The sequence below is a fragment of the Podarcis filfolensis genome (genome assembly GCF_964270895.1).
Source record: "Podarcis filfolensis genome assembly, chromosome: 8".
NCBI lineage: Eukaryota > Metazoa > Chordata > Lepidosauria > Squamata > Lacertidae > Podarcis > Podarcis filfolensis.
The window spans coordinates 54,011,612-54,036,712 of NC_139611.1; the positions used below are offsets into that span (position 1 = coordinate 54,011,612).

General features: G+C 44.0%; 1 protein-coding gene across 1 annotated transcript; it reads right to left on the reverse strand.

Annotated features, from left to right (window-relative positions):
* Positions 1–663: 663 nt before the first annotated feature.
* On the reverse strand, positions 664–12,241 carry CEBPG (CCAAT enhancer binding protein gamma). The gene is made up of 3 exons (XM_083625401.1): positions 12,120–12,241; positions 1,425–3,633; positions 664–1,067 (listed from the first exon to the last, which is right to left on the reverse strand). The coding sequence occupies exon 2, from the start codon at positions 3,521–3,523 to the stop codon at positions 3,071–3,073; it is 453 nt and encodes a 150-aa protein (XP_083481527.1). The 5' UTR covers positions 3,524–3,633; positions 12,120–12,241; the 3' UTR covers positions 664–1,067; positions 1,425–3,070.
* Between the last annotated feature and the right edge of the window lie 12,860 nt (positions 12,242–25,101).

The window sequence follows — 25,101 nt, forward strand, 5'->3', positions numbered from 1 at the left end:
AAGCAAGGTTAGAGTACAGCTAGAGGGGTGTTAAGGAAGGTTTTTTGGTGTTAGCTTCTGTACATGGGGAAGTTGACAAAAGGAGAGGAAGGAAACTTGGAGTCAAGGTGAAAACGTTACAAAGCAAGGCTACAGAAGACAAGGGGCATCTGAAAATTTGGTGCAAGGTGAAAAGCATGTTTAGTTGTATGGGCTTGGAAGGGGAAGCTCTAGTGTGGGGTTAGTGTGAGGGGAATGGGAGGAGGGATGGTGAGTGGAGTGTGGCACAACCCTTAGTAATAAGCTAAGCAACAACTTGCTCGCAGCCACCCAATCAGCTTCTGAGCCAAACAGGAATCCAACATGCAGCATTCTGTCCATTTACACTATACTGGCTTCCAAAGTGAGAGCTCCTTTCTATGTCACGTGTATGTGAAGAAAAAGATGAGGCATGGACCCTGCTCTGTTTGCTTCTAGACAGATATTGTGTTCTCCTAGCTTTTGATCATGTAAGTAGCGGCTCATGCATACTGAACAAGATTTCTAGTATGACCAAGAAAGTAATCTGCTAACCTGCTCCCCTCCCTGCTCCATCAAGCACTGAATCTTCCCCACCAGCTACTTTACTTGGCCTTCTGTGACTAGCTCTTTCAAGAGAAATTTCCACAAGTACACACGAGCATGATTTTGTAAAGTCTTCTTTTTAATTATTCTTGTCTATCATCACTGAGTTCTTGACTCAGTCTTTCTAAATACATGTACAACACAATGACTGCAAAGGAAGGGGAGGTATAAAAGTATTTTTTGCTAATCCAATATGCAAACATACTATGAATGAAAATAGTTGAGGGAAAATAAATTAAAGGTTATATCAACTTCCCTGCTCTTTTTAATGTGTTAAGTTTCCTATACACCACAAAGATAAAATAAGGGGGCTTATCACCAGCACTGGAAAAGTGTATATAAAAAACTAAGGTTCTCCACCCACCCACCCACCCTCAAAGGAATGCCAATAAGCAAGGAATTAATTTTGTGGACCCTGTTACAAGGCTTGTTTTTTGAAAAAGTCCTGGCTGCAGAATAACCAACTACCGTATTTTCTGCACCATAACACTCACTTTTTTCCTCCTAGAAAGTAAGGGGAAATGTCTGTGCGTGTTATGGAGCGAATGCCTGCAGGTGGCGGGGGGGATCTGCTGCAGTCGTGAGCAGAGGATCCATGGTTCCCCTTCCTTCCCTCCTCCGTGGTTACAAAGCATGGATCCTCAGGATTTTTGCATCGGGCTACTCCAAACTCACTGTCAGATCACATGTCTGTGGCCACAGCATGAACCACAAAAATCATATATCCACTATTTCGTTTAGAATATTTTTTTTTCTTGTTTTCCTCCTTTAAAAACTACGTGCGTGTTATGGTCTGGTGCGTGTTATAGAGCGAAAAATACAGTAATTTGGGTCACAGGGCAGTGAACAGCCAGGTCAACTAACCTTGTATCAAAGGCCAGCGCTTCATGTTTCTTTCAGCCCCAGTTAATTAGTATGAAGCTCCCTTGCATCTTGACAGCAGTGCAGTTCTAGTATTAGGATGCAGAAGTCCCTGGATAAAGGAGGTCAGGGGGTTTGAAATGCCCATCTCATTTAGTTTTTGAATGGCCCTCCTTCTGCACAACCCTTTATCATAACCCAGTCTCCTGCACTTACCATTCATTGCCATTTGTCACAAAAGGGGCTGCGAGCCACAATACTTGTCAGGCCCCAAGCTCCTACATTGTCATCAGCTGCAAACCTCAGACAGGGCAATCCATATTTAAATATACACCATTTCCCTGTGAAGTCATTCCCTTCTACACACAGTGATGGGAACTGAAGAGAGTGATCTTGAAATCCACTCCTAGGGCTGACATTAGAACTCTTCAAGCCCACTGGCACTACCAGCTACCTTGGCCTCATCAATGCTGACAACTGCTCTGGTCCTCTCAGCCAAAGACTTATATGGAGGGACAAGATTTCTCACAATGCCAGAAAGGCTGACACTGTCGGCATTGTAGGCAATTAAAATGGTGATCAGCTTGCAGCTAGGCAATGCTACTTCACTCCCACTGTTGGTAGCAATGTTAGGGAGAGGCTTGGACCTGCATTCAGACCACAGACTAATAATGCCTGACAAGCCTACAAAATGTGGTCGTCATCTGAGCCTTAGCAAGCCTTACTGTTTCTGAGGCACTGTTACTGAACATAACCCATAAGACTATGGGAGCTGTATCCAGCAAGGCTTTATGCTACATGTTTGAAACATCCCACCCTGACAATCAAAAACAGGTTGCTTCAGTGAACCTCACACCACAAAAAATAAGCAATGAAGAAATAAATATGCTTTAAACCAGCTTTTGCACCAATCATTTTAAAATAGTCAATCTCTACACTGGGTATTTGATTGTTTCAGTGACCCTGCTGAAAAAACCCTGTGTTGATTTAATCACAAATCACAACTTAATAACAGTTGTAAATCTCTATGATTCTGCATATCAACACTCTTTAGATTCTCCATACTTCAGATTATGACTGTTAAGGGTCGTAGCAGGCACCACCTCAGAAAGAGGCTTCCTTCCTGCAAAAGTGGAGTGCAGGAGAGGGGATGACCCTTATGTGTCACCTGCCATTTCAAACAAGATTTCTGAAAGTTGTTATACTAAAAACATTTAAGAACTGCAGCCCAATTAATCAGCACAATTTAAACCACTCAGAATACATTAAACAACTAATCATTTAATTATAGTTGCCCAAGTACTGCGGGCCAATGTTTACTGATGTAAATTTTGGGGGTGTTTGTTCATTTTTATCATTTCAATTAGTCAAAAATGCCAGAGCAGAAAATACATTAACACTTAATGAAAAACAAATACTTAGTAATAAACAGTTTGCAGTTTACTTGAAACAACCTTTCAGTGTTAAGCCTACTATTTAGAAAAACAGAACAAGCCACAAAATGACAGATGTTACAAAGTTTAGAGAAGTTTCTCTGCTGCTGCACCTGACTTGTGTAAGGAGGGCTGTGTCCATACTGTTCTGCCCATGAGCTGAGAAAGGGCACCTACTGTCCAGAGCCATCTGAATTTGTGGCAGTGCTTTCTGTGCCAAGAGGTTGCACACTGTCTGTGAAGTTGTGAGCGTGTTCAAGAAACAAGTCTTTGAGTACACTCAGTTCCTTTGTCAGGAGCTTGATTTTAGCCTCCAAGCGTTCATTCTCCTCTTTGAGCTGGTTGACCCTCTGCAGAGTATCCTGGGCCTTCTGCTTGCTTTTCAAACGACTCTTTTTCACCGCCATGTTGTTGCGCTCCCTGCGCTGGCGGTACTCATCACTGTTTCTATCAATTGTGGAATTCTTCTTGCCCTGCTTACTGGGAGGCGTAGCTTTGCCTCCACCTCCAGGACTAATAGGCACCAACTGAGGAACCTGCTGCAACCCACTCGCTTGTGCTTGGGTGTAGATGACACTTACTCCGTTGCTTTCTGCAGTTGTGTTCTGCTGTGATGTCTTGCTCATTTGGACAGGCTCTTCTTTAAACCCACAGTATGATTTATTAGAGAAAGTAAGGTGTTCTAGATTGCCAGGATGTTTCTTAAATCTTCACGTGGATCAATCACAAGTTAAACCTAGAATGAAAAAGAAAGTGTTGGGAAATTTCCAATGGCACACCCATAGAATTGTCTTTGTCATCTGCATTAGAAGACTGCATAGAAAAAACACATAGGCGATTCTTCATGCAAATAAGTCGCATCCTTTCCCACTCCAGTATGCCAATCACCAACCATGAGCCAACCTCAATGCCTTGATCTTGATTTATTTTTTTTTACAAAAATCAACTTAGGGATATGTGATGCCCCCTGGAACCCTTTATCATCAAATTTCGCCTTAAATAAAGCAAATTGGGGGGGGGGTATTCCTCATTCAAAAAAAACAAACAAACCAGTTCAAATGGAAACAAAAACAGATCTGATAAAAAATAAATAAAGAATGAGTTTTCTGAAGTGGGTCCTGAACAGCCCTGTTTCTTGTGTAGGAAAGTTGCAGAGGCTACACCCTCTACCAAAAATCTTCAACTTTGTTAGACCTGTGACCCAAGTTCAACATGCAGTAACTCAAGAACTTGAACGTTTATCAAATACATGCCACTGTTCGAACTGTAACCCAGTTGTGAATTCCAATGCACATCCAGTGTTATAAAAAATTCTGGCATTACAGGCAAAACTGCCAGCCATGCTGCTTTGGCGACTAGCTAAGATTCCTTTAAAAGGACAAATGAAACAGAGGCCAAGCCTATCAATGGCTACTAGACCAGGTGCTTCAAAGGCACTGTGTTTTTGAATACTAATTGCTAGGGGTTAAGAATGCAGAAGGGCTACTGTCCTGCTTCCCAGAATCAAGATGCTGAACTAGATGGACTTGTAGCCTGATCCAGCCTGACAACTCTACTAGGGAATGTGGTTGTGCAAGTGTGACAGACAATGATGGTGTGTTGTATTTTTAAAAAATTACACCCAAACTTTGCTATACATTTTGCAGATTCACATAACCAAACAGCCAACTTTCTTGTTTATTTGTGTTTTGCTGGTCAGCATCAGTCATGGAAAGAGGGAGTGAAAAGATATTGGACCAATCCCACATTAGAAATATTTCCATAAGAAATAATGAAAATTGTGGACTTCTTAATGCAAACATTCGCCTAACTAATGATTCCCAGGGAATGCATTGTGTTCAGTAAGCCAGATCTGCTTGTACTTGGTGTGCTGTGTACTCAGCAGCAGAAGTTGCATTACTGAGGGAAGGAGTGTCCGATACTACAGCCTACAAAAGATCACAGCAGTACAGGGATACTATATTCTTTACTCCGAATGTATTTCGAGACTAGGGTTCTGTACTCACTTTTCAGATATTGCAACAAATATTGTTTTGCACAGCCCTATTGGACATCTCTCTCCTTTTCCAATACTTTAGAATTCTTAATTTAACAGATCACTGTTACTATTCATATTCATCTATGTATGTATGTGTCGGCACACATACACAGACAATTAGATGTCCATCAAATTAGCAGAAAAAGCAAAAAATGCTGTGCAATCCATCAAACACTTGGATGAGAGTACTATTTTGCTCAATGAACCTTACTTCTGAATAGATATGCAGAAGATTATGTTGCAAGACAGTCCTGAAGTCTTTGGATATTAGCAAATTTGCATTTGAATTATTCTGCTTTAAGGGCATAGGTTGGTGTTCTTGACAGGCATGCGGACATATGTATATGTACACAATGAAGAATATGGTGTTCCTACGGACTGGTAGTTTCAGAATTACAGTTGTCAAAACATGTCTGGACTCTGGAATAAATGCAGTTTTTATTTCTATGCCTTTTGCTGAGGGCCTTTACAGCTATTTGACTTGCCTTATTGCCTCACCCTTAGGCAACCTCCCGGCAACATGCCTGGATGTATTGAGCTATCATAAAGACATCCCTAGTGGACAAATGTCTAGCCAGGTCTTAAAAAGCTTCCAATTTCACAACCCTGTCTTGGCAACTGGTCTTACTGTCTAACATTTGCTCTACATTTGCTGTACTTTTAGACACACTTTGCTCAAATCTTTCCAGGTTGAATTGAATACAGGAGTCATGCAAACAAGTATATTTACTCACTTGTAAGTGAGTACAGAGGCTTTTCTTTTCTATCTCCATAATGTCTCCATATATACCTAGTGCAGCTCCTGGACCACCACTTCCCAGGGGCAATTATGAAAAGGAATAGCAGGGGCTTGTCTGTTCAGCACTATGCTGCTATGGGATTTATAATGCTTTGTAGGCCCCCATCCTCCTCCCAACCATGGACTATTCCCACACTAATGTGTGGATTCTCACCACCATTCTGCAAGTCCAGGTTTGGGCAGAAGTCCAGGGCTCATGACACTCACCAGAGGGCAAGAACATGCCCTCAGTGGCAAATGAAAGTCTCAAAGCCTGCGCATCATGAAAGCTTAAAGTACAGAAATTTATATCCCAAGCAATGTAGGGGCAGCTGCATATGTGATTAACCTTCACAACTGCAGATAAGCCAACAATGAACTTTTTATTTTCAAAATTCTACCTAATGTTTGGATTTTACATATGTTTAATGCTTGAACCTTTATTATGAACTACCATACTGAAATGTGCACTTTCATAACAGGAAGTAAGCAAGGAATTGCATCCCTAAATATATAGATTCATGGAATTGTAGAATTGCAAGGGACCCCAAGAATCATCTAGTCCAACCCCCCTGCAATGCAAGAATCACAACTTAACATGACATATGGCCATCCAACAATGCTTAAAAACCTCCAAGGAAAGAGAGTCCACTACCATCCAAGGGAATCTTTTCCACTGTCAAGCAGCTCTTACTGTCAGAAAATCCTTCCTAATATTTAGTCGGAAATTCAGCTCTTACTGTCAGAAAATCCTTCCTAATATTTAGTCGGAAATCTCATCCAAATATTGCAATTTCTAATTATTCCTCTCTAATACATAGAATGAATTACCGTATTTTTTGCTCTATAAGACTCACTTTTTCCCTCCCAAAAAGTAAGGGGAAATGTGTGTGCGTCTTATGGAACGAATGCAGGCTGCGCAGCTATCACAGAAGCCAGAACAGCAAGAGGGATTGCTGCTTTCACTGCGCAGCGATCCCTCTTGCTGTTCTGGCTTCTGAGATTCAGATATTTTTTTTCTTGTTTTCCTTCTCCAAAGACTAGGTGCGTCTTGTGGTCTAGTGCGTCTTATAGAGCGAAATATACGGTATTTGCATCCTGGGCTGCCAAACACCCTTATTACATTCACTCTTTGCCTCTTAGCCAAACATGGCTCTATAAAACACATAGCAAATACAACAATCAGCTTCAATAACACACTTAATTCATAAAAGCTGTCCTTAAAAAAGGAAATAAAAAGAAAGGACCTGACCCGCTTTCTAAATGCAATGAGTGAGGTAGCCGGCCAAATCTTTTTTTGGGAAGGTGTCACACAGAGAGGTTGCCATTGCAAAAGGCCCACAACTTCCACTAGCTCCAGTCTAGAATCTCTCAATGTAGCACATGCCCAGCCCTTCCCGAAGCCTAGAAAGTGTTTCCTCTTTTCAGATACACTGCTTTGAGCAGGGGCCCTAGACCTTGGGAGGTAAAATTAACCTCTCTTTTTTTTATTAAAAAAAAAAAACCACCCATCTGATGCCAGAGCAGGATACATTCATAAAATATAAAAGCAAAATCTACAGCAAGTCAAAAGAGATAAAAACAGCCAGTCAGCTACAGCACAAATATCCAAAACTTGTCCAGGTAATTAAATCTCAAAAGGCCTGTGGGAAATTGTAAGTTTTTAACTGGCATGCAAACATTTTCCCATTATTCTGTTATACATTTGATATTTTTATTCAGTACACAGGGATGCTATAATTAATCTAATATAGGGATAAAATACTGGAAACCTAGAGAAATTTGGCTACAGAGGAATCTAGCCAAAGCAAATCAAACATAGGAAGGTCAATGCCAACAGCATATGGACCCCTTTGAAGGCTTAAAAGACCAACACCGAGGCTGAAATCCTACGAACACCTACCTAGGAGTTCAAAGGCTCTGCTACTGAGTAGACATGCATAGAACTGCGCTGTACGGCAACAACTTAAAAAACACAAGCAAGGTGTGACCAATTCCCAAAATAATTTGTCAGGATGGACAAACAGAAGAGCCTCTTTCCTTCAGCTTAAGTGAAGAAACCTATTGGGTATAAAGTTTAATGACAGAGCCAAGATGTTTAAGTACATCAGCAAGAGGCAATACTGCCATCACCCGATACCCAAAGCCAGATAAGGTATTTTCAGAATAGAACACTGAGCCTCATTTGCCTTGCTGCAATTGTAAAGAAAAGAATAGGATGCACCCAAAAGGTGTGGTCATACTATGCTGGAAGTTTTCCCCACAGCACTGTCCCCATGGAAACTGAAGGCTGAACAGAGTAATGAGGAAGACACACAAAAAGAGATGCCATTTCTTTCTTGTAAAATGAATTCTGCTGTGAGGAGTTCTGGACCTTACACTCTGGAAAAAGCTCTTCAAGAGAATGATCCAAATACACAGAGGCAGATTTCCAGCTACCTTGTTAACTCACAATTGCAACACTTGCTTCCTCTTGCTCAAATTAGCCTCTTAGAAAGGTATAAGCAGGCACAACCATTTGTTACAAGGAAGTAGCCAAGGCAGATTTCAAGTTCATTTCCTTATTACAGCAACATTATTTTTAAAAATCCAACTTATACTTCAATGGTGTGTCGTTTACAGTTTATTTTAGCATAATTTTCAGACCAAGCTGCTAAAGTTTTTTGTTTGAAAAATTAAAGAAAATACTGAAGTTAAAGATGGGAAGAAGGGAGGCGGGGAGAGACAGAATCAGAAAAACTGAATAAAGCAGAAATGCTGAGTGTCTTAAACCATCTTCTAATGAGAAAACCCCCTGGGATGGCCACACAAGAGAATAAAGCAATTTTCTGATATTGTCTGCAAGAAAAACATACTAGCATAACTGGTCCTACATCAGTATCATAAGAACAGATTTAAGATAAACATTTACACCAATTTAAAAGAAAAGGTATGCAAGCAGTTATAGTAAGCTTGCTTTTGCCACTCAGCATGGTAGTCTTAATGGTGTACTGCAGCATCAGATAATGCAGACGCATCTATTTCTTTTACCAAGTCTGTAGAGTGTAGGCTATGCACTGGACATAAGGTTTGCAAGTGATCAAGGTAGTTTTCACGGAGGGGGATATGCTCTGGATACTAGTTTGATGGGCACCTTTCAAATGACTGTGGCCCAAGAAGTCCACCAATAACACAACAAATGTTACAGAAATACACAATAAAACCATCAATACAAATAAATATATACAGAAAACCATTCCTTTTCCTTCTTACACATCTCTCCACTCAACACCTCTCAGTCTCCTGGCTGTTAATCAGGACTCCAGCCATCCACCCTATCTTTCAATAGCTATGGTTGCCGCAGTTATCTACAGTAATGATGTTGTGAGGGTGATGAAGAACAGCATATGGCACTTGAGATAAACTGTGCATGCTGAAGATAGGAAGTGAGCTAATTCCCAGCAAATGACACACAAGTGCAGTAGAAGCCCTGAGCCTCAGGTTTGTCACAGAGCACCCCATGCCTACTGCCACCTTTTGTTTTATTCTTATTGAAGTCTAATAACAGAAAAGAGAGGTATACATTTTTAAAAACAATCCAAACATAATAAAATGCAAGAAAGAGAAATATCCACAGCAGCAGATGATCTCAAGTCAGCCTCCCCACAAAAAACATGTTTTCCCCAAGATAGCAGGACATATATAATGGGGCCAGCCAGACCTGTTTCCCTGGGGTATCACACCCTGTCATACTCAGCTACTTCACTCTAGTTGGCAGGAGACTATTGAGAAATAATAATATTGATTAGGATACATGGCAGAAAGGATATGGGAGTCAGGTAAAGGTACCTCTCTTGCTGCTGCTATACCTGTTGCTAAAAGCTCCATCCCACCAATCATAGCTGGCTAATACCATGGCTGCCTCACTGGAACAGGGCTCTCCATTTTATTTTTATTTTTTTGTGAGAACTGAATATTGCTCTCTAAGCCCTAACGAAGGAGAGAAGCCATACCATTCAATGCTCAACAAAGTCTGGAAAGTCAAATATGAAGTCTCTAGGTCTCTACAATAACACCCCCCAGACACATTTAAAAGGCCACAGAATGTTAATCAGCCAAACGACTGGTTGAAGAGAAACATTTTCACCAGGAGCCTAAATATTTCAGTGGATTTACTCCTAAAACTTAGTTGCACACAATCCAAGAACTATGAACACTGCACTGAGCAGCTTGGAGTAAAGGCAGGATATAAATGTAGCAAATAAAACTTCAGTGGTGACCACTTGGTGAGCCCAGAAAAAACTGACTGGCAGCCCACAAACTAGCACTGCCCCCCCCCCCCAGGACCTTCGTAGCTCTAACAAATTTGAATCAAGGGATGGTAAAATATTTGGCTACAGTTTCAAGTTACATAAAAAAGCACTTAAATGTGACACTGAAATGCCAAAGGAGGTGGGTAAACTATGCCAAAGCACAAAATAAAGCACAAAAAACTATGCCAAAGCACAGGTGCTCCATACTTACAAATCAATACATACTTGTACACAGCAGCAACTTTTCTATCATGAGGGTGTGGCTGGTAGTGAGAATAGGAAAAGTGGCAATCCCTCTTAAAGACAATGTGTCCTTTAATGTGTTCACCCTTGCTTCTAATTGTCCCCATTTTAAAAGTAGTATCTCAGGCAAAGTAATGTTGTATCCTGAGTGGCAGATCTTAATACATTTAAAAGTACATTGCAGGATTTCACAGAGGTTTCCAAAAGTGTAAGACCTGAGACACATACAGGGAAAAGTCACAACTTCCCTCAGAATCTATAGGACTTGTATGCACAACATGGATTTTATTTTACAGAGCAGACTTCCCCAGCCTGGTGCTCTCCAGATGTCCTGGATTACAACTTCCATCATCCCCGGCTAGCACTGGCATGCTGGCTGGAGCTAATGAAATCGTAATCCAAAATGTCTGGAGGATATCAGGTTGGGGACAATATTTTAGCAATGCATTAGGCTGGGCATAGGATTTTAGCAATGCAAGTTATTTCAAAGATCACTGGCTGCAGACTCCCTGGCAGAAAAAGCAGCTAGTTTTGAAACCAAGAATGTTATAATAATCCTAGAATACATGTCAAATTTAATTATTATTTTTTACGTTTCCCCTAACTTGGGAAACAGTTTTCACTTTTGCCTTCATCTAACCACAGATAGGAGCCCTAGCCTCAATGCTCAGTGTCCTTACATGTTGAACAACTCTTTAGCAACATGACAATTACCATTTCCTGAAACTCCTGAGAGCACAGAGGAGGTAGGTGCACAGGCTGACCTACGAACAGCAAAGCCCAGACTTGTGCCGATGTGTACGGAAACTGAAACGTGGAGAAGAGAGAATTGTGGGAAACGCTTGTGATCGCTCTTCTGTTAAGTTTGCCCTGAGCTGGATTTGTTTCATGTGGGTTTTAAAAAAAAAGGAGAAGGCTCGCCTCAACACAAGTAGGGGCAAGGAACGAGCGGCCCAAACCAGCTGCATTCGGAATCAAATGTCCTGGGAGCTTCTCTAAAAAAACAGAACAGGTTATTAAGGGAAGCCTGCAGCTTTGCAGCTCAGAGCCTGGAAAGAAGGTGCAGCCTAAGAAAGACCCTTTAGGCAGGCTAAGAAGGGTGGACTCAGGCACTCTCTCGCTCTCTCTCCCGCTCCCTCCCTCCCCTGGGGGATTTCCCATGTGCCAAGACATGACCTCATCTCAGCAGGGACGAAGGCAGAGTTGCTCGAAGGTTGCATCATACTTCAGAGAGAGAGAGAGAGAGACGCGCTCCAGACACGCGCTCCTCGGCACGGCCGGCGGGTCCCCCTCCGTGGGGAAGCCACGCGCCTCTCGCCCCGGCTATGGGGCACAGATGCTCCTACCTTAGAGGCCCCCCCTAACCCTCCAGCCCCCGCTCCCCACTCCCTCCTGCCCCATACAGAAAAACATGGGAAACTCTCCCCCTCCACACCACGAACCCCCCTCCTCTTTACCCCACATCACTATTACCACCACCACCACCCCACACACACACACCACCCCACACGTTTCTGGGCCTTCGCGAGCCACCGTGACAACTCCCTGCTCTGCGGTCGGCCCTATATTGGTGAAGTAAATATACACATATAAACAAACACATTCCTTGGGAGGGGGAGCTCTCACCCCTCTAGCCGCGTTTGGCACCGCCCCCAATCTGCCCCATAGGCGTCTCCCCAACCCCTTTTCCGTCCCGTTTATAATTCCCCACAACAAGTGGGGGGAGGAGGGTGATAGAAGCCTTTCTGAGGGGGGGGCCCTCTCGTGTCTCCTTCTTCCCGCCATGCCTGCCCCCCTCCATGCCCCCTTTTCCTACTGCCCCATAGGGAAGGAAGACGTTCTCCCCGGCCCCGCCCAGTCTCGTGCCGTACCTGGCCCAGGTATCGATCCAGGGGGCTGCGCGGGGAGGGGGGGAGGCGCGAGCCCGGCCAGGCCCGACTCGCTTTTCTCTTTCTCTCTCTCGATTCTTTCCAAACGCGGGGGGGGGGGCAAGAGAGGGAGAGAGGCGATTGCGAAACCGGACCCAACCAATCAGGCTTCGGGCTACCTCAGAGTTGAAGCGGCCCCTTTAATCGGATTGGCAGCTATCGTGACCAATAGAAGATCGCGTTTCCAGGGACTGTCATCCCCAGGCGTCAATCCAAGACCTAGGTGCTTGGAGTGGCAGGTTCTGAAGCCAATCATATGCATCGCCTCCTGTTTTTTTTCTTGTGTAAAAGAAGTAGGCGGGATGGTTGAAGGTGTTCGGGATTCTTTTGCATTTTTTTATCCCCACACCCCTTCAAAGGCAACTTTTGAAGTAACTTTCAATATAAAAGTGTTCCTGGATGTTTCCTATAGGCCCCCAGTCGTACTGCCTAATGGGGCCTAACTACTGGCGTTAGGAGGTCTAGATTCAGGTAGAACAATCTAGAGTTCGCGGTGGACCGAGGAGACGGCCAAGTTTGTTGATGGTGGTTAAACCAGGGTGGTTAAGACAAAAAGGGGTTGCGAAGAGCTCCGAAAGCACCTCTCCAAGCTGGCTGAACGGACAGAAAAATAGCAAATGCAATTCAATTTAAAAAATAAATAAATTGCATAAACTGATGCACATTTGGGGCAAAAAAAAAAATCATAATAATCTCAATTTCACATATACTGTTCGCTCATGGACCTGACCAGGAATGATACCTTGGGGTTGTAATGGATACATTGATTAAGATGGTGATCCAGCGTGTGGCAGCACTGCCTTAGTACTGGACTATGTACTGGACTAAGAACTGGGAAACCAGGGTTCAAATTCCCACTCAGACATGAAGCTCAGAGGATGTCCTTCTGCCAGTTACTGCCTCTCAATGTATCACATTGGGATACTGTGGAGATTAAATAACGGAGAGAATCATGTACGCCACCTTCTTGAGCTCCTTGAGGGGAAAAGGTGAGATCTACATGTCAATGCGATAAATCCATTAAATAAAAAGGGCAAGTTCTATGCTAGGGATGCGGGTGGTGCTGTGGGTTAAACCACTGAGCCTAGGGCTTGCCGATCAGAAGGTCGGCAGTTCAAATCCCCATGACGGGGTGAGCTCCCATTGCTCGGTCCCTGCTCCTGTCAACCTAGCAATTCGAAAGCACGTCAAAGTGCAAGTAGATAAATAGGTACCGCTCCGGCGGGAAGGTAAATGGCATTTGCGTGCGCTGCTTTGGTTCACCAGAAGCGGCTTAGTCATGCTGGCCACATGTACTGTACGCCGTACAGCTGTACGCCGGCTCCCTCAGCCTATAGAGTGAGATGAGCACCACAACCCCAGAGTCGTCCACGACTGGACCTAACGGTCAGGGGTACCTTTCCCTTTCCCTTTATGCTAGGGAACATTAGGAAAGGAATTAGGGGGAGGGCAGGAACTACTGATATCATGCTGCTATACAAATCTATGGTGCAACCACATTTGGAATGCATTGTACCATTCTGGTCGCCTCACTTAAAAAAAGCATATTGCAGAGTTGTAAAAGGTTCAGATGAGGGAAACTAGAATGATCATGGGGATGAAGCAATTCCCTTATGAGGAAAAGTTGCAGCGTTTTTCACTTGGGGAGAATAGGCCAGTGAGAGGCAGCATGACAGAAGTTTATAAAATTATGCAGGGTGTGGAAAAAGTGGATAGTGAACAGTTTTTTCTCTTTCATAAAATAAGAATTTGTCAACATCTAATGAAGCTGGACCAAGGGACGTGGGTGGCGCTGTGGGTTAAACCACAGAACCTAGGACTTGCCGATCAGAAGGTTGTGGTTCGAATCCCCACGACGGGGTGAGCTCCCGTTGCTCGGTCCCTGCTCCTGCCCACCTAGCAGTTTGAAAGCATGTCAAAGTGCAAGTAGATAAATAGGTACCGCTCCGGCGGGAAGGTAAACGGTGTTTCCGTGCGCTGCTCTGGTTCACCAGAAGCGGCTTAGTCATGCTAGCCACATGACCCGGAAGCTGTACGCCAGCTCCTTTGGCCAGTAAAGCGAGATGAGTGCCGCAACCCCAAAGTCGGTCACGACTGGACCTAATGGTCAGGGGTCCCTTTACCTTTTAATGAAGCTGGACCAGGGGTGCCAACTTAAATAAAATAATCACAAGACGCAGCACACACACACACACATTTGAATAGCAATGCCCATCAACTTGAGGGGGGAGAGACCCTTCAAATATTTTATGGGGGAGAAGGGATCTTGGCCCTTAAGACTTGGCTCCTATGAGCTGGGTTGTGGAGGATTCTAGACAGATAAAAGAAATGACTTTTTAATGCAGCACGTAGTTAAGCTATGGAACTCTCTCCCACAAGAGGCTTGGATGGCTTTAAAAGAGGATTAGACAAATTCATGACAAAAAGTCTATCATGGAGGAAAGGGCTATTAATGGCAGTTTAGCACACAAGGTGGAGAAATTTTTCAGACTATCTAAAGGAATACATTTTGCAGCTTTAATATATCTTAAATCTGCATTTGACTGTCTGTAAGGGAAGACTTTGGCATAAAGTGTTTCATTTCTTATCAGTGTGCTTCAAAAATTACACCTTGAATACAGTGGCGGAACTTCAAGCTCTGGCGGGGGGCGGAGAAGAGGCGGGGGCGTGGCTGGCATGCATCCCGGGGGCATGACGTGCTTCCTGCAGGGGCATGGTGCGCGTCCTGGGGGTGTGGCGTGCCACCTGCAGGGCGTGGCACCCAGCGCGGGGGGGGCGGGGTAGCCACAATGGTACCCCACCGGGATCGTGCCTCCAGGGGCAGTGCGCTCCCCACCCCCCACCCCTGTTCCTCCGCCAGTGCTTGAATATCTCAGGGCATGTCATCTAATCCTGTATCAATCACTGAAGGGGCTCAAAAAGGGTGTATTTGTGATTAATTGTATTTAAATAACTTAGTCCGCTGTTGCATAATTTATCAACTGCATCCACCTATATTGGCACGTGTTAGATAGTAAATTCTCCTGGCATCAGGACACTTCACAGGGAGGATATTTCTTTTAATTTAAAATCTGCTATTCTTCTTCATACCTAGGAGATTCCCCAAGTATGTAAGACCCACACCCTTATTTTGGGGAGAGGTGGAAGACTGTTGCACTTCCAGACTAATTGGCACTCAACCGAGTTCCTCTAGGAAGGAATGATGGATGCCGTCCTTAAGATTGCTACAGGATTTTCAAAGCCTCCAAGCAAGTCTGAATTAGAAAAAGTGGCATCCATTTGGAAATGAGTGATGCTTTTTTCTCATGCCTGGGCTTTACTGAGTGCCACGCCTGTTCTTTACTCCAAAAGCTGTGAGGGTTTTTGACAGCTTAGTGGAGGCTGGAGCACATTTCCAAGGAGTTCATTAACCGCAGGACAAAAACCCACACCCGTAATTATTAGGGCATTTATAAAACATTCTCCATAATACACATAATAGTAAGGAAAGGTACCCTGTGATTCATAGTAAACAAATCTAGCTATTAAGCAAGATTCTTAGACTGAGGCAGGGCTGGAGGGTTGGGGGAGAGAAAGCTTCAACTGTTTCCAGAAGGCTGCTTGATAGATCAGAACTTGCCAGCAGGGAAACCAAGCCAAGCACATGGAATAATAGAGAGCATATTGTTTTTTGCAAGTTCAGTTTTGCAGTCAGAATGGGGTGAAACATGTGACCATATATACCCTGCAAGTTTTGGATTACACTTCATGCATCTGATAAATGTTGGGCTTGTAGGACTTTGTCACCTGCACTGTAGTAAGCCACTTTGGTGACTGATGCCCACTGGAGCGGGGAGTTCAACAGAGGAGGAGGCTGATAGGTAGTGCCATCCCTTGGATTTGTTTGTAAGTAAGAAGGCAGGCAGGTGGAGGCTGGATGAGGTGAGGAAGTTACTGGGGCAGTGCCCCATTTGCCCCAACAGACCAGAATGGGACTGAAGAGTAAGGAGGCTTGGGATTTAGCTGTATCCTTAACAGGTTGCTAAGCCTGAGCTGGAGATACTTTGGTTTTCATCAGTCTCTGCTATTTTCCTAATAACTTACTTGAGGAGTAAAATTGGTGGTCTGTTGTCCCATTTGGGGACCGCCTACAGAGGCTGCCAATCTGACTGATTGCATGTTAAGAACTATATGAGTTCCAGAAACACTGCAGTTTCTGTAGCTTTTTTATTTGTTGCTTCTCTCTGAATTTAGCATCTATGTCTAGTCTCATTACCTGGCAATACATTTGGAGACTTGTAATGAGGATTTTCATTTTCAGAGGCTTGACAATCATATGTCAGGAGTGCTCTGATGGTGTTTCCTGCTTGGCAGGGGGTTGGACTCGATGGCCCTTGTGGTCTCTTCCAACTCTATGATTCTATGATTCTATGACCAGCTTCCACTGATAAACAATATCCCCAAATTCCAGTCCTCCAAACTTTTTTTCTTTCTGGGAAAAAATCCCACCTAGAAAGATCTCAAGAAATGAGTTGAATTGTGCCACAGAGATGCCTCTTCATTGGTCTAAATGGAGGGCACATTATTAGCCTAGGGGACACATTCCCTTCTAGGCAACATGCCTGTGGGGGGTGGGTTCAGAGGCAAAGGGGGGTGGAGCAACAAATTTAAATTGTACCTTTGTACAGTGGTCTAGATTCTATGCACCATCTGCCTCTATTCTCCATCCAGACAAGCAAGAGGCAACAGCAGAGCTCAAAGGCACAGTCCAGCCAGAGTGCAAAGAAGGGTGAGCATAGCTTAAGAGAGTTTCAAGGACCAGATACAGAGGACTGGAGGGCCACATTTGGAACCTGGACCTGAGGTTCTCCACCTTTGGTCTGGGACCCCTTCAAGTTATTTGATCAAGTTACAGAACCGTTCTTTCCTTCCTACCTTCCTTTAGAATGGATGGGGGCTGTGCAACTCAGTTCATGAAACAGACCCCTGATGAGCTGCAGGAGGCTGCTGTTCTGGCTCCTCTGGTTGGTTTACTGGGTGCTGTCACTTTTGCTCATCATCTTGAGCTGCATCTCATGGGGTCTCTGGTGGTCCTCTATGAGGTCTCTTTTGTATTTATTAATCACAATGGCAGTAACACTAGCATTAGCAGATGGAACATCTGGGAAGCTGGTGAGGAGGGATCACCATCTTGGCACTTCCAATAATTCCCTCTTTTTGCCACCAGGCTCCTATGGCTGAGTGATGAGGGAGCCAGCTATGAAATATCTGTCCTGGTGAGAAGACTTCACACCCTCTGAACTGCACTTAAGCTTACTTGCTGTGGCCCACTTGGAGAACAGTACGTAAGAAAATAAGAAAATAACATAAGAAGAGCCTGCTGGATCAGGCCAATAGCTCATCTAGTTGAACATCCTGTTCTTACAGTGGCCACCCAGATGCCTGTGGAAATCCAAATGCACTCTCCCTTCCTGCAGTTTCCAACGACTGATATTCATAAGCATTACTTCTTCTGACAGTGGAGGCAGAGCATAGCCACTGTGGCTAGTAGCCACTGATAGCCTCATCCTCCATGAATTTGTCCAATCCGCCTTTAAAGCCATCCAAGTTTGTGGCCATCACTGCCTCCTGAGGGAGCGAGTTCTATAGTTTAACCATGTGCTGCATGAAGCATTACTGTTTTGTCTACATCTTCCAACATTCAGTTTCGCTGGTTGTCTCTAGTGTCATGAGAGAGGGAAAGAGATGTTTTCTCTATCCACTTTCTCCAAGCCATGGTTACACTAGCAACTGCTGTGGCTGCATAGTGTGGGACTAGACCTGGGAGATCAGGGTTCAAATACCGACTCAGCCATGAAGCTCATTGGATGATCTTGAACCAGTCTCAGTCTCTCAGCCTAACCTACCTCACAGGATTGTTGTGAGGATTAAATGGGAGAGGAGGAGAACTATGTATGCCACCTTGAGCTCCTTGAAGGAAAGGTGAGATATAAATATATTAAATAATATATTGGAGGCAGAAGAGTTGAAATACAAGCAAAGGGTGGTCTCCCAAGCACCTGGGTGAAGTATTAAGTTCTGGGGCACCTATAATGCCCACAAAACCTTCCTTAAGAGGCAGCCACTTTATTAATACGTTCCACGACTCCTTTCGTGGCTCACCTGGGGTCTGGGGCCTGATCCAGGGCACCAAGCATATTTTCCTGGGCCAGCAGTGGTGGTGGCTACAAAAAGAAAACCATGTTAAAGCAAACACTGTGCAGGGGTGGATCGAGAGGTTTAAAACTGTCTGCTGAACCCAGCACCCTGAATAGGTTGTCCTGGATGTGCATGTAACAGTGCAGGGGGGGCTGCACCCACTGCTGGCATACTGTTCCCAGAGGGTTGGCCAAGAGTGGTTGTGACTCCTTTGGCCAAAAATGGCTAGCCACCCCCATTTCAGATGCTCTCAGGTACCCCTTCACCCACAGCTAAGCAGGAGCATGTATATCTTAAATGTAACTTCTGCATGGGATAATGGATTAACCTGAGGTAGTATAAACTCTCAGCTGTCATTCCAGTGACCTCTTAAAAAAAAAACAACTCTCCCCATCCATGCAAGTCGCAGTTTGGGAAGAGAAGTGCATTTTGCAGAGAATAGCATTATGCAGAGATTCCTGTTGCACATTTTCCAGTTGGAATCGATAAATGTGTAAAGAATTTTGTTTCTCCTTCCTTATTAAACCTAGAGTTCCAACTTGTATATAACTGTCTTGAGAGCACTGGGGTTTGTTTGCTTTTTGTTCATGGGGTAGGGGTAAAAACCCCAACACATTTCCATGCTGACACTTACCTTGTGGAATGATTTTCCCATGGAGATCAGGTGAGCTCCAGTGATAATGATTCCTGCCAATAACTGAAAATGTACCTGTTTAGCAAAGCATTTTCCTGTGCATTAACACCAGTTCCCGCTATTCCTGATAGTTTGATGTTGTTTTATTGTGGTTGATATGTTAACTTGGTTTTATTGAATTAGTTTTATTGTGGTGTTTCATTTGTAAACCACCTTGGTATTTCTTCTCAAAATGAAAGATGGTGTATATAATAATAATAATAATAATAATAATAATAATAATAATAATAATAATATATTTATACCCCACCCATCTGGCTGAGTTTCCCCAGCCACTCTGGGTGGCTTCCAACAAAAGATTAATAATACATTCTTATAAGAACCACCACCATTGTCTTCTAAACACAACCACTTTCCTGCTCTGTTTTGCACCTGACCTGTGACAGACCATTTTGTTCTTTTAAGGGTGATTGGTCTGATGGTGGAGTGAGGTTGCTGATACCTTGCAAATTACCGTATTTTTCCATGTATGAGACTAGGTTTTTTTCCCTTAGAAAGAATGTCAAAAATTAGGGGGCGTCTTATACACGGTTACATCTTCCCCCATTTTCTTAAATCTGAGTTCCCAAAAATTGGGGGTGTCTTATACATGGGGGCGTCTTATAGATGAAAAAAATTATCTGTTTTTTAGGTAAAATATTCTGGGCAGTTGCATCTCTAGGGATAGAAGAATGGCATGTTTCAAGTTCACTTTGAGGCTCTCAATCTCTGATGCTGCACCAGAATGCCAATGTGTACTTTTGACAGTGAAGCCAGATGCCTTTGTGAAAGCTAAACATGGTGTTATATTGGCTGTCGTTTGATGTTTGTAACCAGACCATAAATTGACATGAACAGCAGCAGACTCTGGTAATTGCACCCCACCACTCCTACTTCTTTTCTGACCCTCTCTAGCAAGTTATTGTATGACAGGAACCTTGATGATTCAATCACTGAAACGATGATAATGGCAAAAAAGGTCCCTGGATGCAGAGTTCCCAACATAAGACCCTTATCTTAACTTCCCAAGATAGGCTTCCTGGGTCAAATATAGATATGTAAATGTGGGATGAGTAGAACAATAGCATCTCATTCCAGGTGTCCTGGCAGGCCATGCAGAATATTTGCTGCCTAGTAGGAAATCTGTTCAAGAGATTATCTTGAAGAGATACTCACACACCCTGCTTTGTGCACACCCAGAGCAGTCTCAAGACTTTTTGGCACCTGAGCTGCCCCCCCCCAAATGGCATCCCCTCTCCCTGCCAGGGAAGAAGGTGCCAGGGAAGATCTACACCAGGAACAAGGGGGTGTCAGGTGTGCATGCAGGAGCCAGGCCCTGTGACCAATAGGACTTTGCAGGACTGGGGCCTTCCTAAGTTTGTTCTGAAGAGGCAAGGCATGGCCTCACAGGTGAGGTTGATTGGTAACTCACAGCACCTGGTGGCAAGAGCTGGGAAGGGGTATAAGGTCAGCATTTCCCTTCAGCTCTTTGCCACAACAACACACTTCCTGCCTTGCTGTGTTTGGCTTCTTGCTTCCTGATCCTTGAACCTCGGCTTCTTTACTCCCTGCTTCTTGATCCTTGGACCCTTAACTTCATGACTCCCTGCTTCCTGACCCTCAGCTTCTTGACTCCTGGCTCTCTGACCCTTGGACTCTTGGCTTCCTGACTCCTGGCTTCTGGACCCCTGATCCTGCTCCCACCCTGCTATCTTGCCCCTGGTCCTGACGTCCCCTGCCAGGACTTTGATTGCCCGTGAACCAGACCGTGACAGGGGGAGGGCGAGAAAGATCAACATCAGGATCTGCTGCTTCTATGGACTTTGCCACCTGAGGTGGTCATTTCACCTTGCCTCATAGGTGGGCTGGCCCTGTGCACACCTACGTACATATCAGCAAACCCCTCATTGTCCCTCACTTGTGCATGCCCAACTAGAGATTCCCAGACCCCTTCAACTTTCCATGCAACTAAACACCATAACCAGACACTGGAGAGACCTGTCAGGAGTAAGCATGGACCAATGGTACCAAATAGTATGGGAAACAGCCCTACTAGAAAAATTAACTAATAAACTGAAACTGACACGGGGACAAACAGAAGAAGACACCTTCACCCCGGTATGGCTCCCCTTTATCACATACACAGCCCAACAGGACAACGACAATAATCCACCAACAGCATACAAATCAATATGGCTAACCTGATCCAAAACACCCACCCACCTCACTCACACACGAAAACAAAGATCACCACAGCCAATCACAAACAAACAATCACACCCTAGGCCAACCCCAACCTCTCTCACCACCAAAGGAACACAAGTGAACAACACAAGCACGCTGACACCAAACTCTACATACATTAAGCATAACAGAAACACCGCTACCCGACCCCACCCCCATCCATCTCCCCTCCCTCCACCCCCTTTCTTTTTTTTTCTTTTCTTTTTCTTTTCTTTTTTTTCTTCTCTCCCTAATGCCTCATCAAATGAAACAGATTTGTAAAATTGTTACATGGAAGAAAAAAAAATACGAGGCATTACACTTACACTGTAAAACAAGAAAACCCTTAATAAAATATTTTTTTAAAAAAAAACTTTCCATGCAACTCCACACTGATGTCAGTGCTGGATCAAGAAGCCTGGTTAGGATTCCATTGGGTGGTGGAATGAAAGTTCAGAGAGATTTCCCAAAGAACTGAAATCACAAAGGCACCATATTCCTGATCCTGCTTCTAGTCTTGGTCTCTCACATCCTCGCACCCACATAGCTGCAGGAATAGTTCATCGTAGCCTGGATAGGTAATGTTTTGCAAACTATGGAATCCTGTAAGCCCTCCACTTTATTTTCCTCTAAAAGTGTAGTAACTCTTATTTCCCTTAGACTAGGAGTTTAAATGAGTTGCGATATTAGTTAAATACTCCTGTGCTTTTTAATATAAATGCTGCACCACACTATTTTATTATCAATTCCTTTGTTATTGCTTTAAAATAACTTCCCCATGGAATAGTTCTGGGTAAGAGTACATTTTTGGGTACAGGATATTTCAGGTATGTTCTCAGAGCAATAGACTCCAGCAAAGATCTGACCTCTCATGCAAGGTGCTGTGTGTAAATGCATTCAGACATGGGTTCTTAGACACACATGTAGCAAATGGTTGTAAAGATCCCTGTGGTGGCAGCAAAGCAAATCGGGGTGCCATGTGTTCTCCTTACAAATTAAGGATGTCCATTTAAAACCATGGCCACACAGTTTTCTCTTGCACACTAGTTGTATGGGATGGAAATCTGACAACATCATGGCAGATGGTGTTCATCTTCTTGCCTTAGGGGGAAATAAGCCAGAGAAAATAAATGTACACAGCTCTTCAGACAGACTTTGAAGCAAATGGAGCAACAAACCCAGACCCAGGGCTTGTATGTGCCTCTTCTGGGAAAGAGGCATAACTTACTCAGTGGTGTCAGCCACGTATCTGTTGCTTGCCAAGCATTTAGTTAACACACTTCCAAATAAAGCCTGTTAAATCATTATTCATTTGATCCTCTCCTAGCCTAATAAGTAATAATATTCATATTTATTTTACACCTCATAATATAGATTTTCTAAGTGATGTACAATTAAAGTTAAGTAAAAAAAACAACTTTTAAATAGGCAAATAACCTTTTACCTTGTCATCTATTCTTGACTAGCACAGAAACCCATGGATCTGCCTTTCTAAAATTTGGTAGGGTTAATCCCCTCTTGGCTGGCTATGATATCAGTCAGTTCCATGCACCTGTGTGGGGAAGGAAAAAGAAGAGGTGTTGCTATTTTACTTTCCCAAGCTTAGGTCAGTGGGAGGACTTAAACTTCAGTTTTACAAATATTACTTCTGATTCAGGGTCTGAGGTGAGGCTATGACCTGGGAGGCCAGAGTTCAAATCCCCACTTGGCCATGAAGCTCACTGGGCCAATCACAGTCTCTGAGCCTAACCTACCTCAAAGGGTTGTTGTGAGGATAAAATGAAGAGGAAGAGAACCATGTATGCCACCTTGAGCTCCTTGGAGAAAAGGTGGGATATAAATGCAATAAATGAATAAAAATTAATAGACACTGGCGGGGGGCGGGCGGGATCCAGCAGCACAGGGACACAAACAGCTGCAAATTCACATCAAACTCCAGTGTGGATGAGGCGAGGCCCTCATCATATTTGACAGATGAGTCTGATCATGTTTGGAGCCTTTTAGATAGGTGCAGCAGCTAAAACATACACCCATTCCATTTTGGCAGGGGTAGGCAACCCCAGAATCATTTGCTCTGACTAGCAGCAACCCTCCAGGAACATGGGTAGAGGTCTTTTACACATTGCCTGCTACCTGGTTATTTTAACAGGAGATTGAAACCAAGACTATGTCTGGTGAAAGCATGTATCTGTTACCCTATTTGTTGTTGCTGGACTGAGCATCAGGCACCTGTACGTGTCCAGAAAGTACTGCATTGGGTACCAAAATCTGACAAGTGCGCTTTCTCAGGAACTGCTGACTGCTGCCCCAAGTGGTGAGCCAAGTCACTGCAACTCCTCAGCTAAGAACCTTCAGAACTGAATCCATCCAACTCTCCTCTCCTCCTTTGGCTTATGAATGATCATGAAAGGGTTTCTAGCCAAATTCTGCTTGAGCCACAAGGTCTACATGTGTCATTCCTCTCTTCTGATCCTCATGGGAATGTAAGACAAGCTGCTAGATCTGACCAGTGGCCCATCTAGTTCCGCATCCTTTACTCACAGTGGCCCACCAGGTACCTGTGGGAAGTGCAGAAGCAGGAAATGAACACAAGAGCACTCTTCCCACCTGTGGTTTCCAGCGAATGGTATTCAGAAGCATTATTGCCTGCAACCATGGAGGTAGAGCATATCCACCATTGCTGGATGATAGACCTCATTTCCATGACTTCAATCTTTTAAAGTTAGGGGCCATCACTGCCTCCTGTGGGACTGAGTTCCTTGTTGCTCTTTGATCTGGACCTGCTTCAGGCTGCCTTCTACAGCTCAGCCCTGATCAGCATGAAGAAAAGAATAGAGGGAAGTCTTGAAGTTGTCTGGAAGTACAATCTGAGGGAGGAAAGGCTTTGAGGGTAGGTGGGTCTGTCTATCCCAGTTGCTAATTTGCAATTCCACAAGGGAGGCATTCCATTTAGGAACGTACATCTCACAAATAGACTGCTGGACTAGGCATGAGATTTCAGAATGCTTTGGCTTTCTTGATTAGAGGTAGCCAACATGGTGCCCCCCTCCCCATTTCCATTAGCCCTAATCAATGGCTGGGGATGATGTAGGTTGGAATCCAACAAAACTGGAGGGTACCATGCTGGTTCCCCCTGCTCTGGATAGGCCAAGCGAGGTCCAAAACACTCTCATTGTGCTGTTGCAAAAAGACTCAGTGTGGTGCAGTTTGCTAGCATGTTGGACCTGGGAGACCAGGGTTTATGTCCCCACTAGGCTGTGAAGCTCCAAGGGTGACCCTGGACCAGTCGCTGTCTCTCAGCCTAAGCTACCTCACAGGGTTGTTGTGAGGATAAAATGAGGAAGAACTACATATGCCACCTTGAACTGTCTGGATGTAAACATAAATGCAACAAACTAACAAATAATAAACTCCATAGGACTTATTTCAAAGTAAACAACCAAAATTAAGTTGCAAAATGACTGCAATTCTAAGCATGCTTCTTTGGGAGTAACAGTGCAACCATAGCCATGCCTACTCAAAAGTAAGGCCGACTGAATTCCATTGGGCTTATCCCTGGTGTGGGGGGTTAAGGCTGCAGTCTCAGTAAATGCATTTAGGTTCAGGCTGCAAGGTAGAAAGGGTGGTCCAAATTGATAAATCATTTTATTTTATATCTATCACATTTCTACTTGTTCTTTCCTCCTAGCAGCTCATGAAAGTGAATATGGTCCTTCCTCCTGTCCTTCCAACGACCTTCATCCCTAAGTGAATGAGGGGGAATTGAAGCCCCATCTCTTCAATCCTTGTCTTGAGTCTTCCCATACCTAATCCAAATCCAAATCCCCTGGACAGCACCAGGTTGGGGGATGT

Coding starts and splice junctions, on each gene's coding strand:
- CEBPG (XM_083625401.1), bottom strand. CDS start 3,523: ATGAGCAAGACATCACAGCAGAACACAACTGCAGAAAGCAACGGAGTA.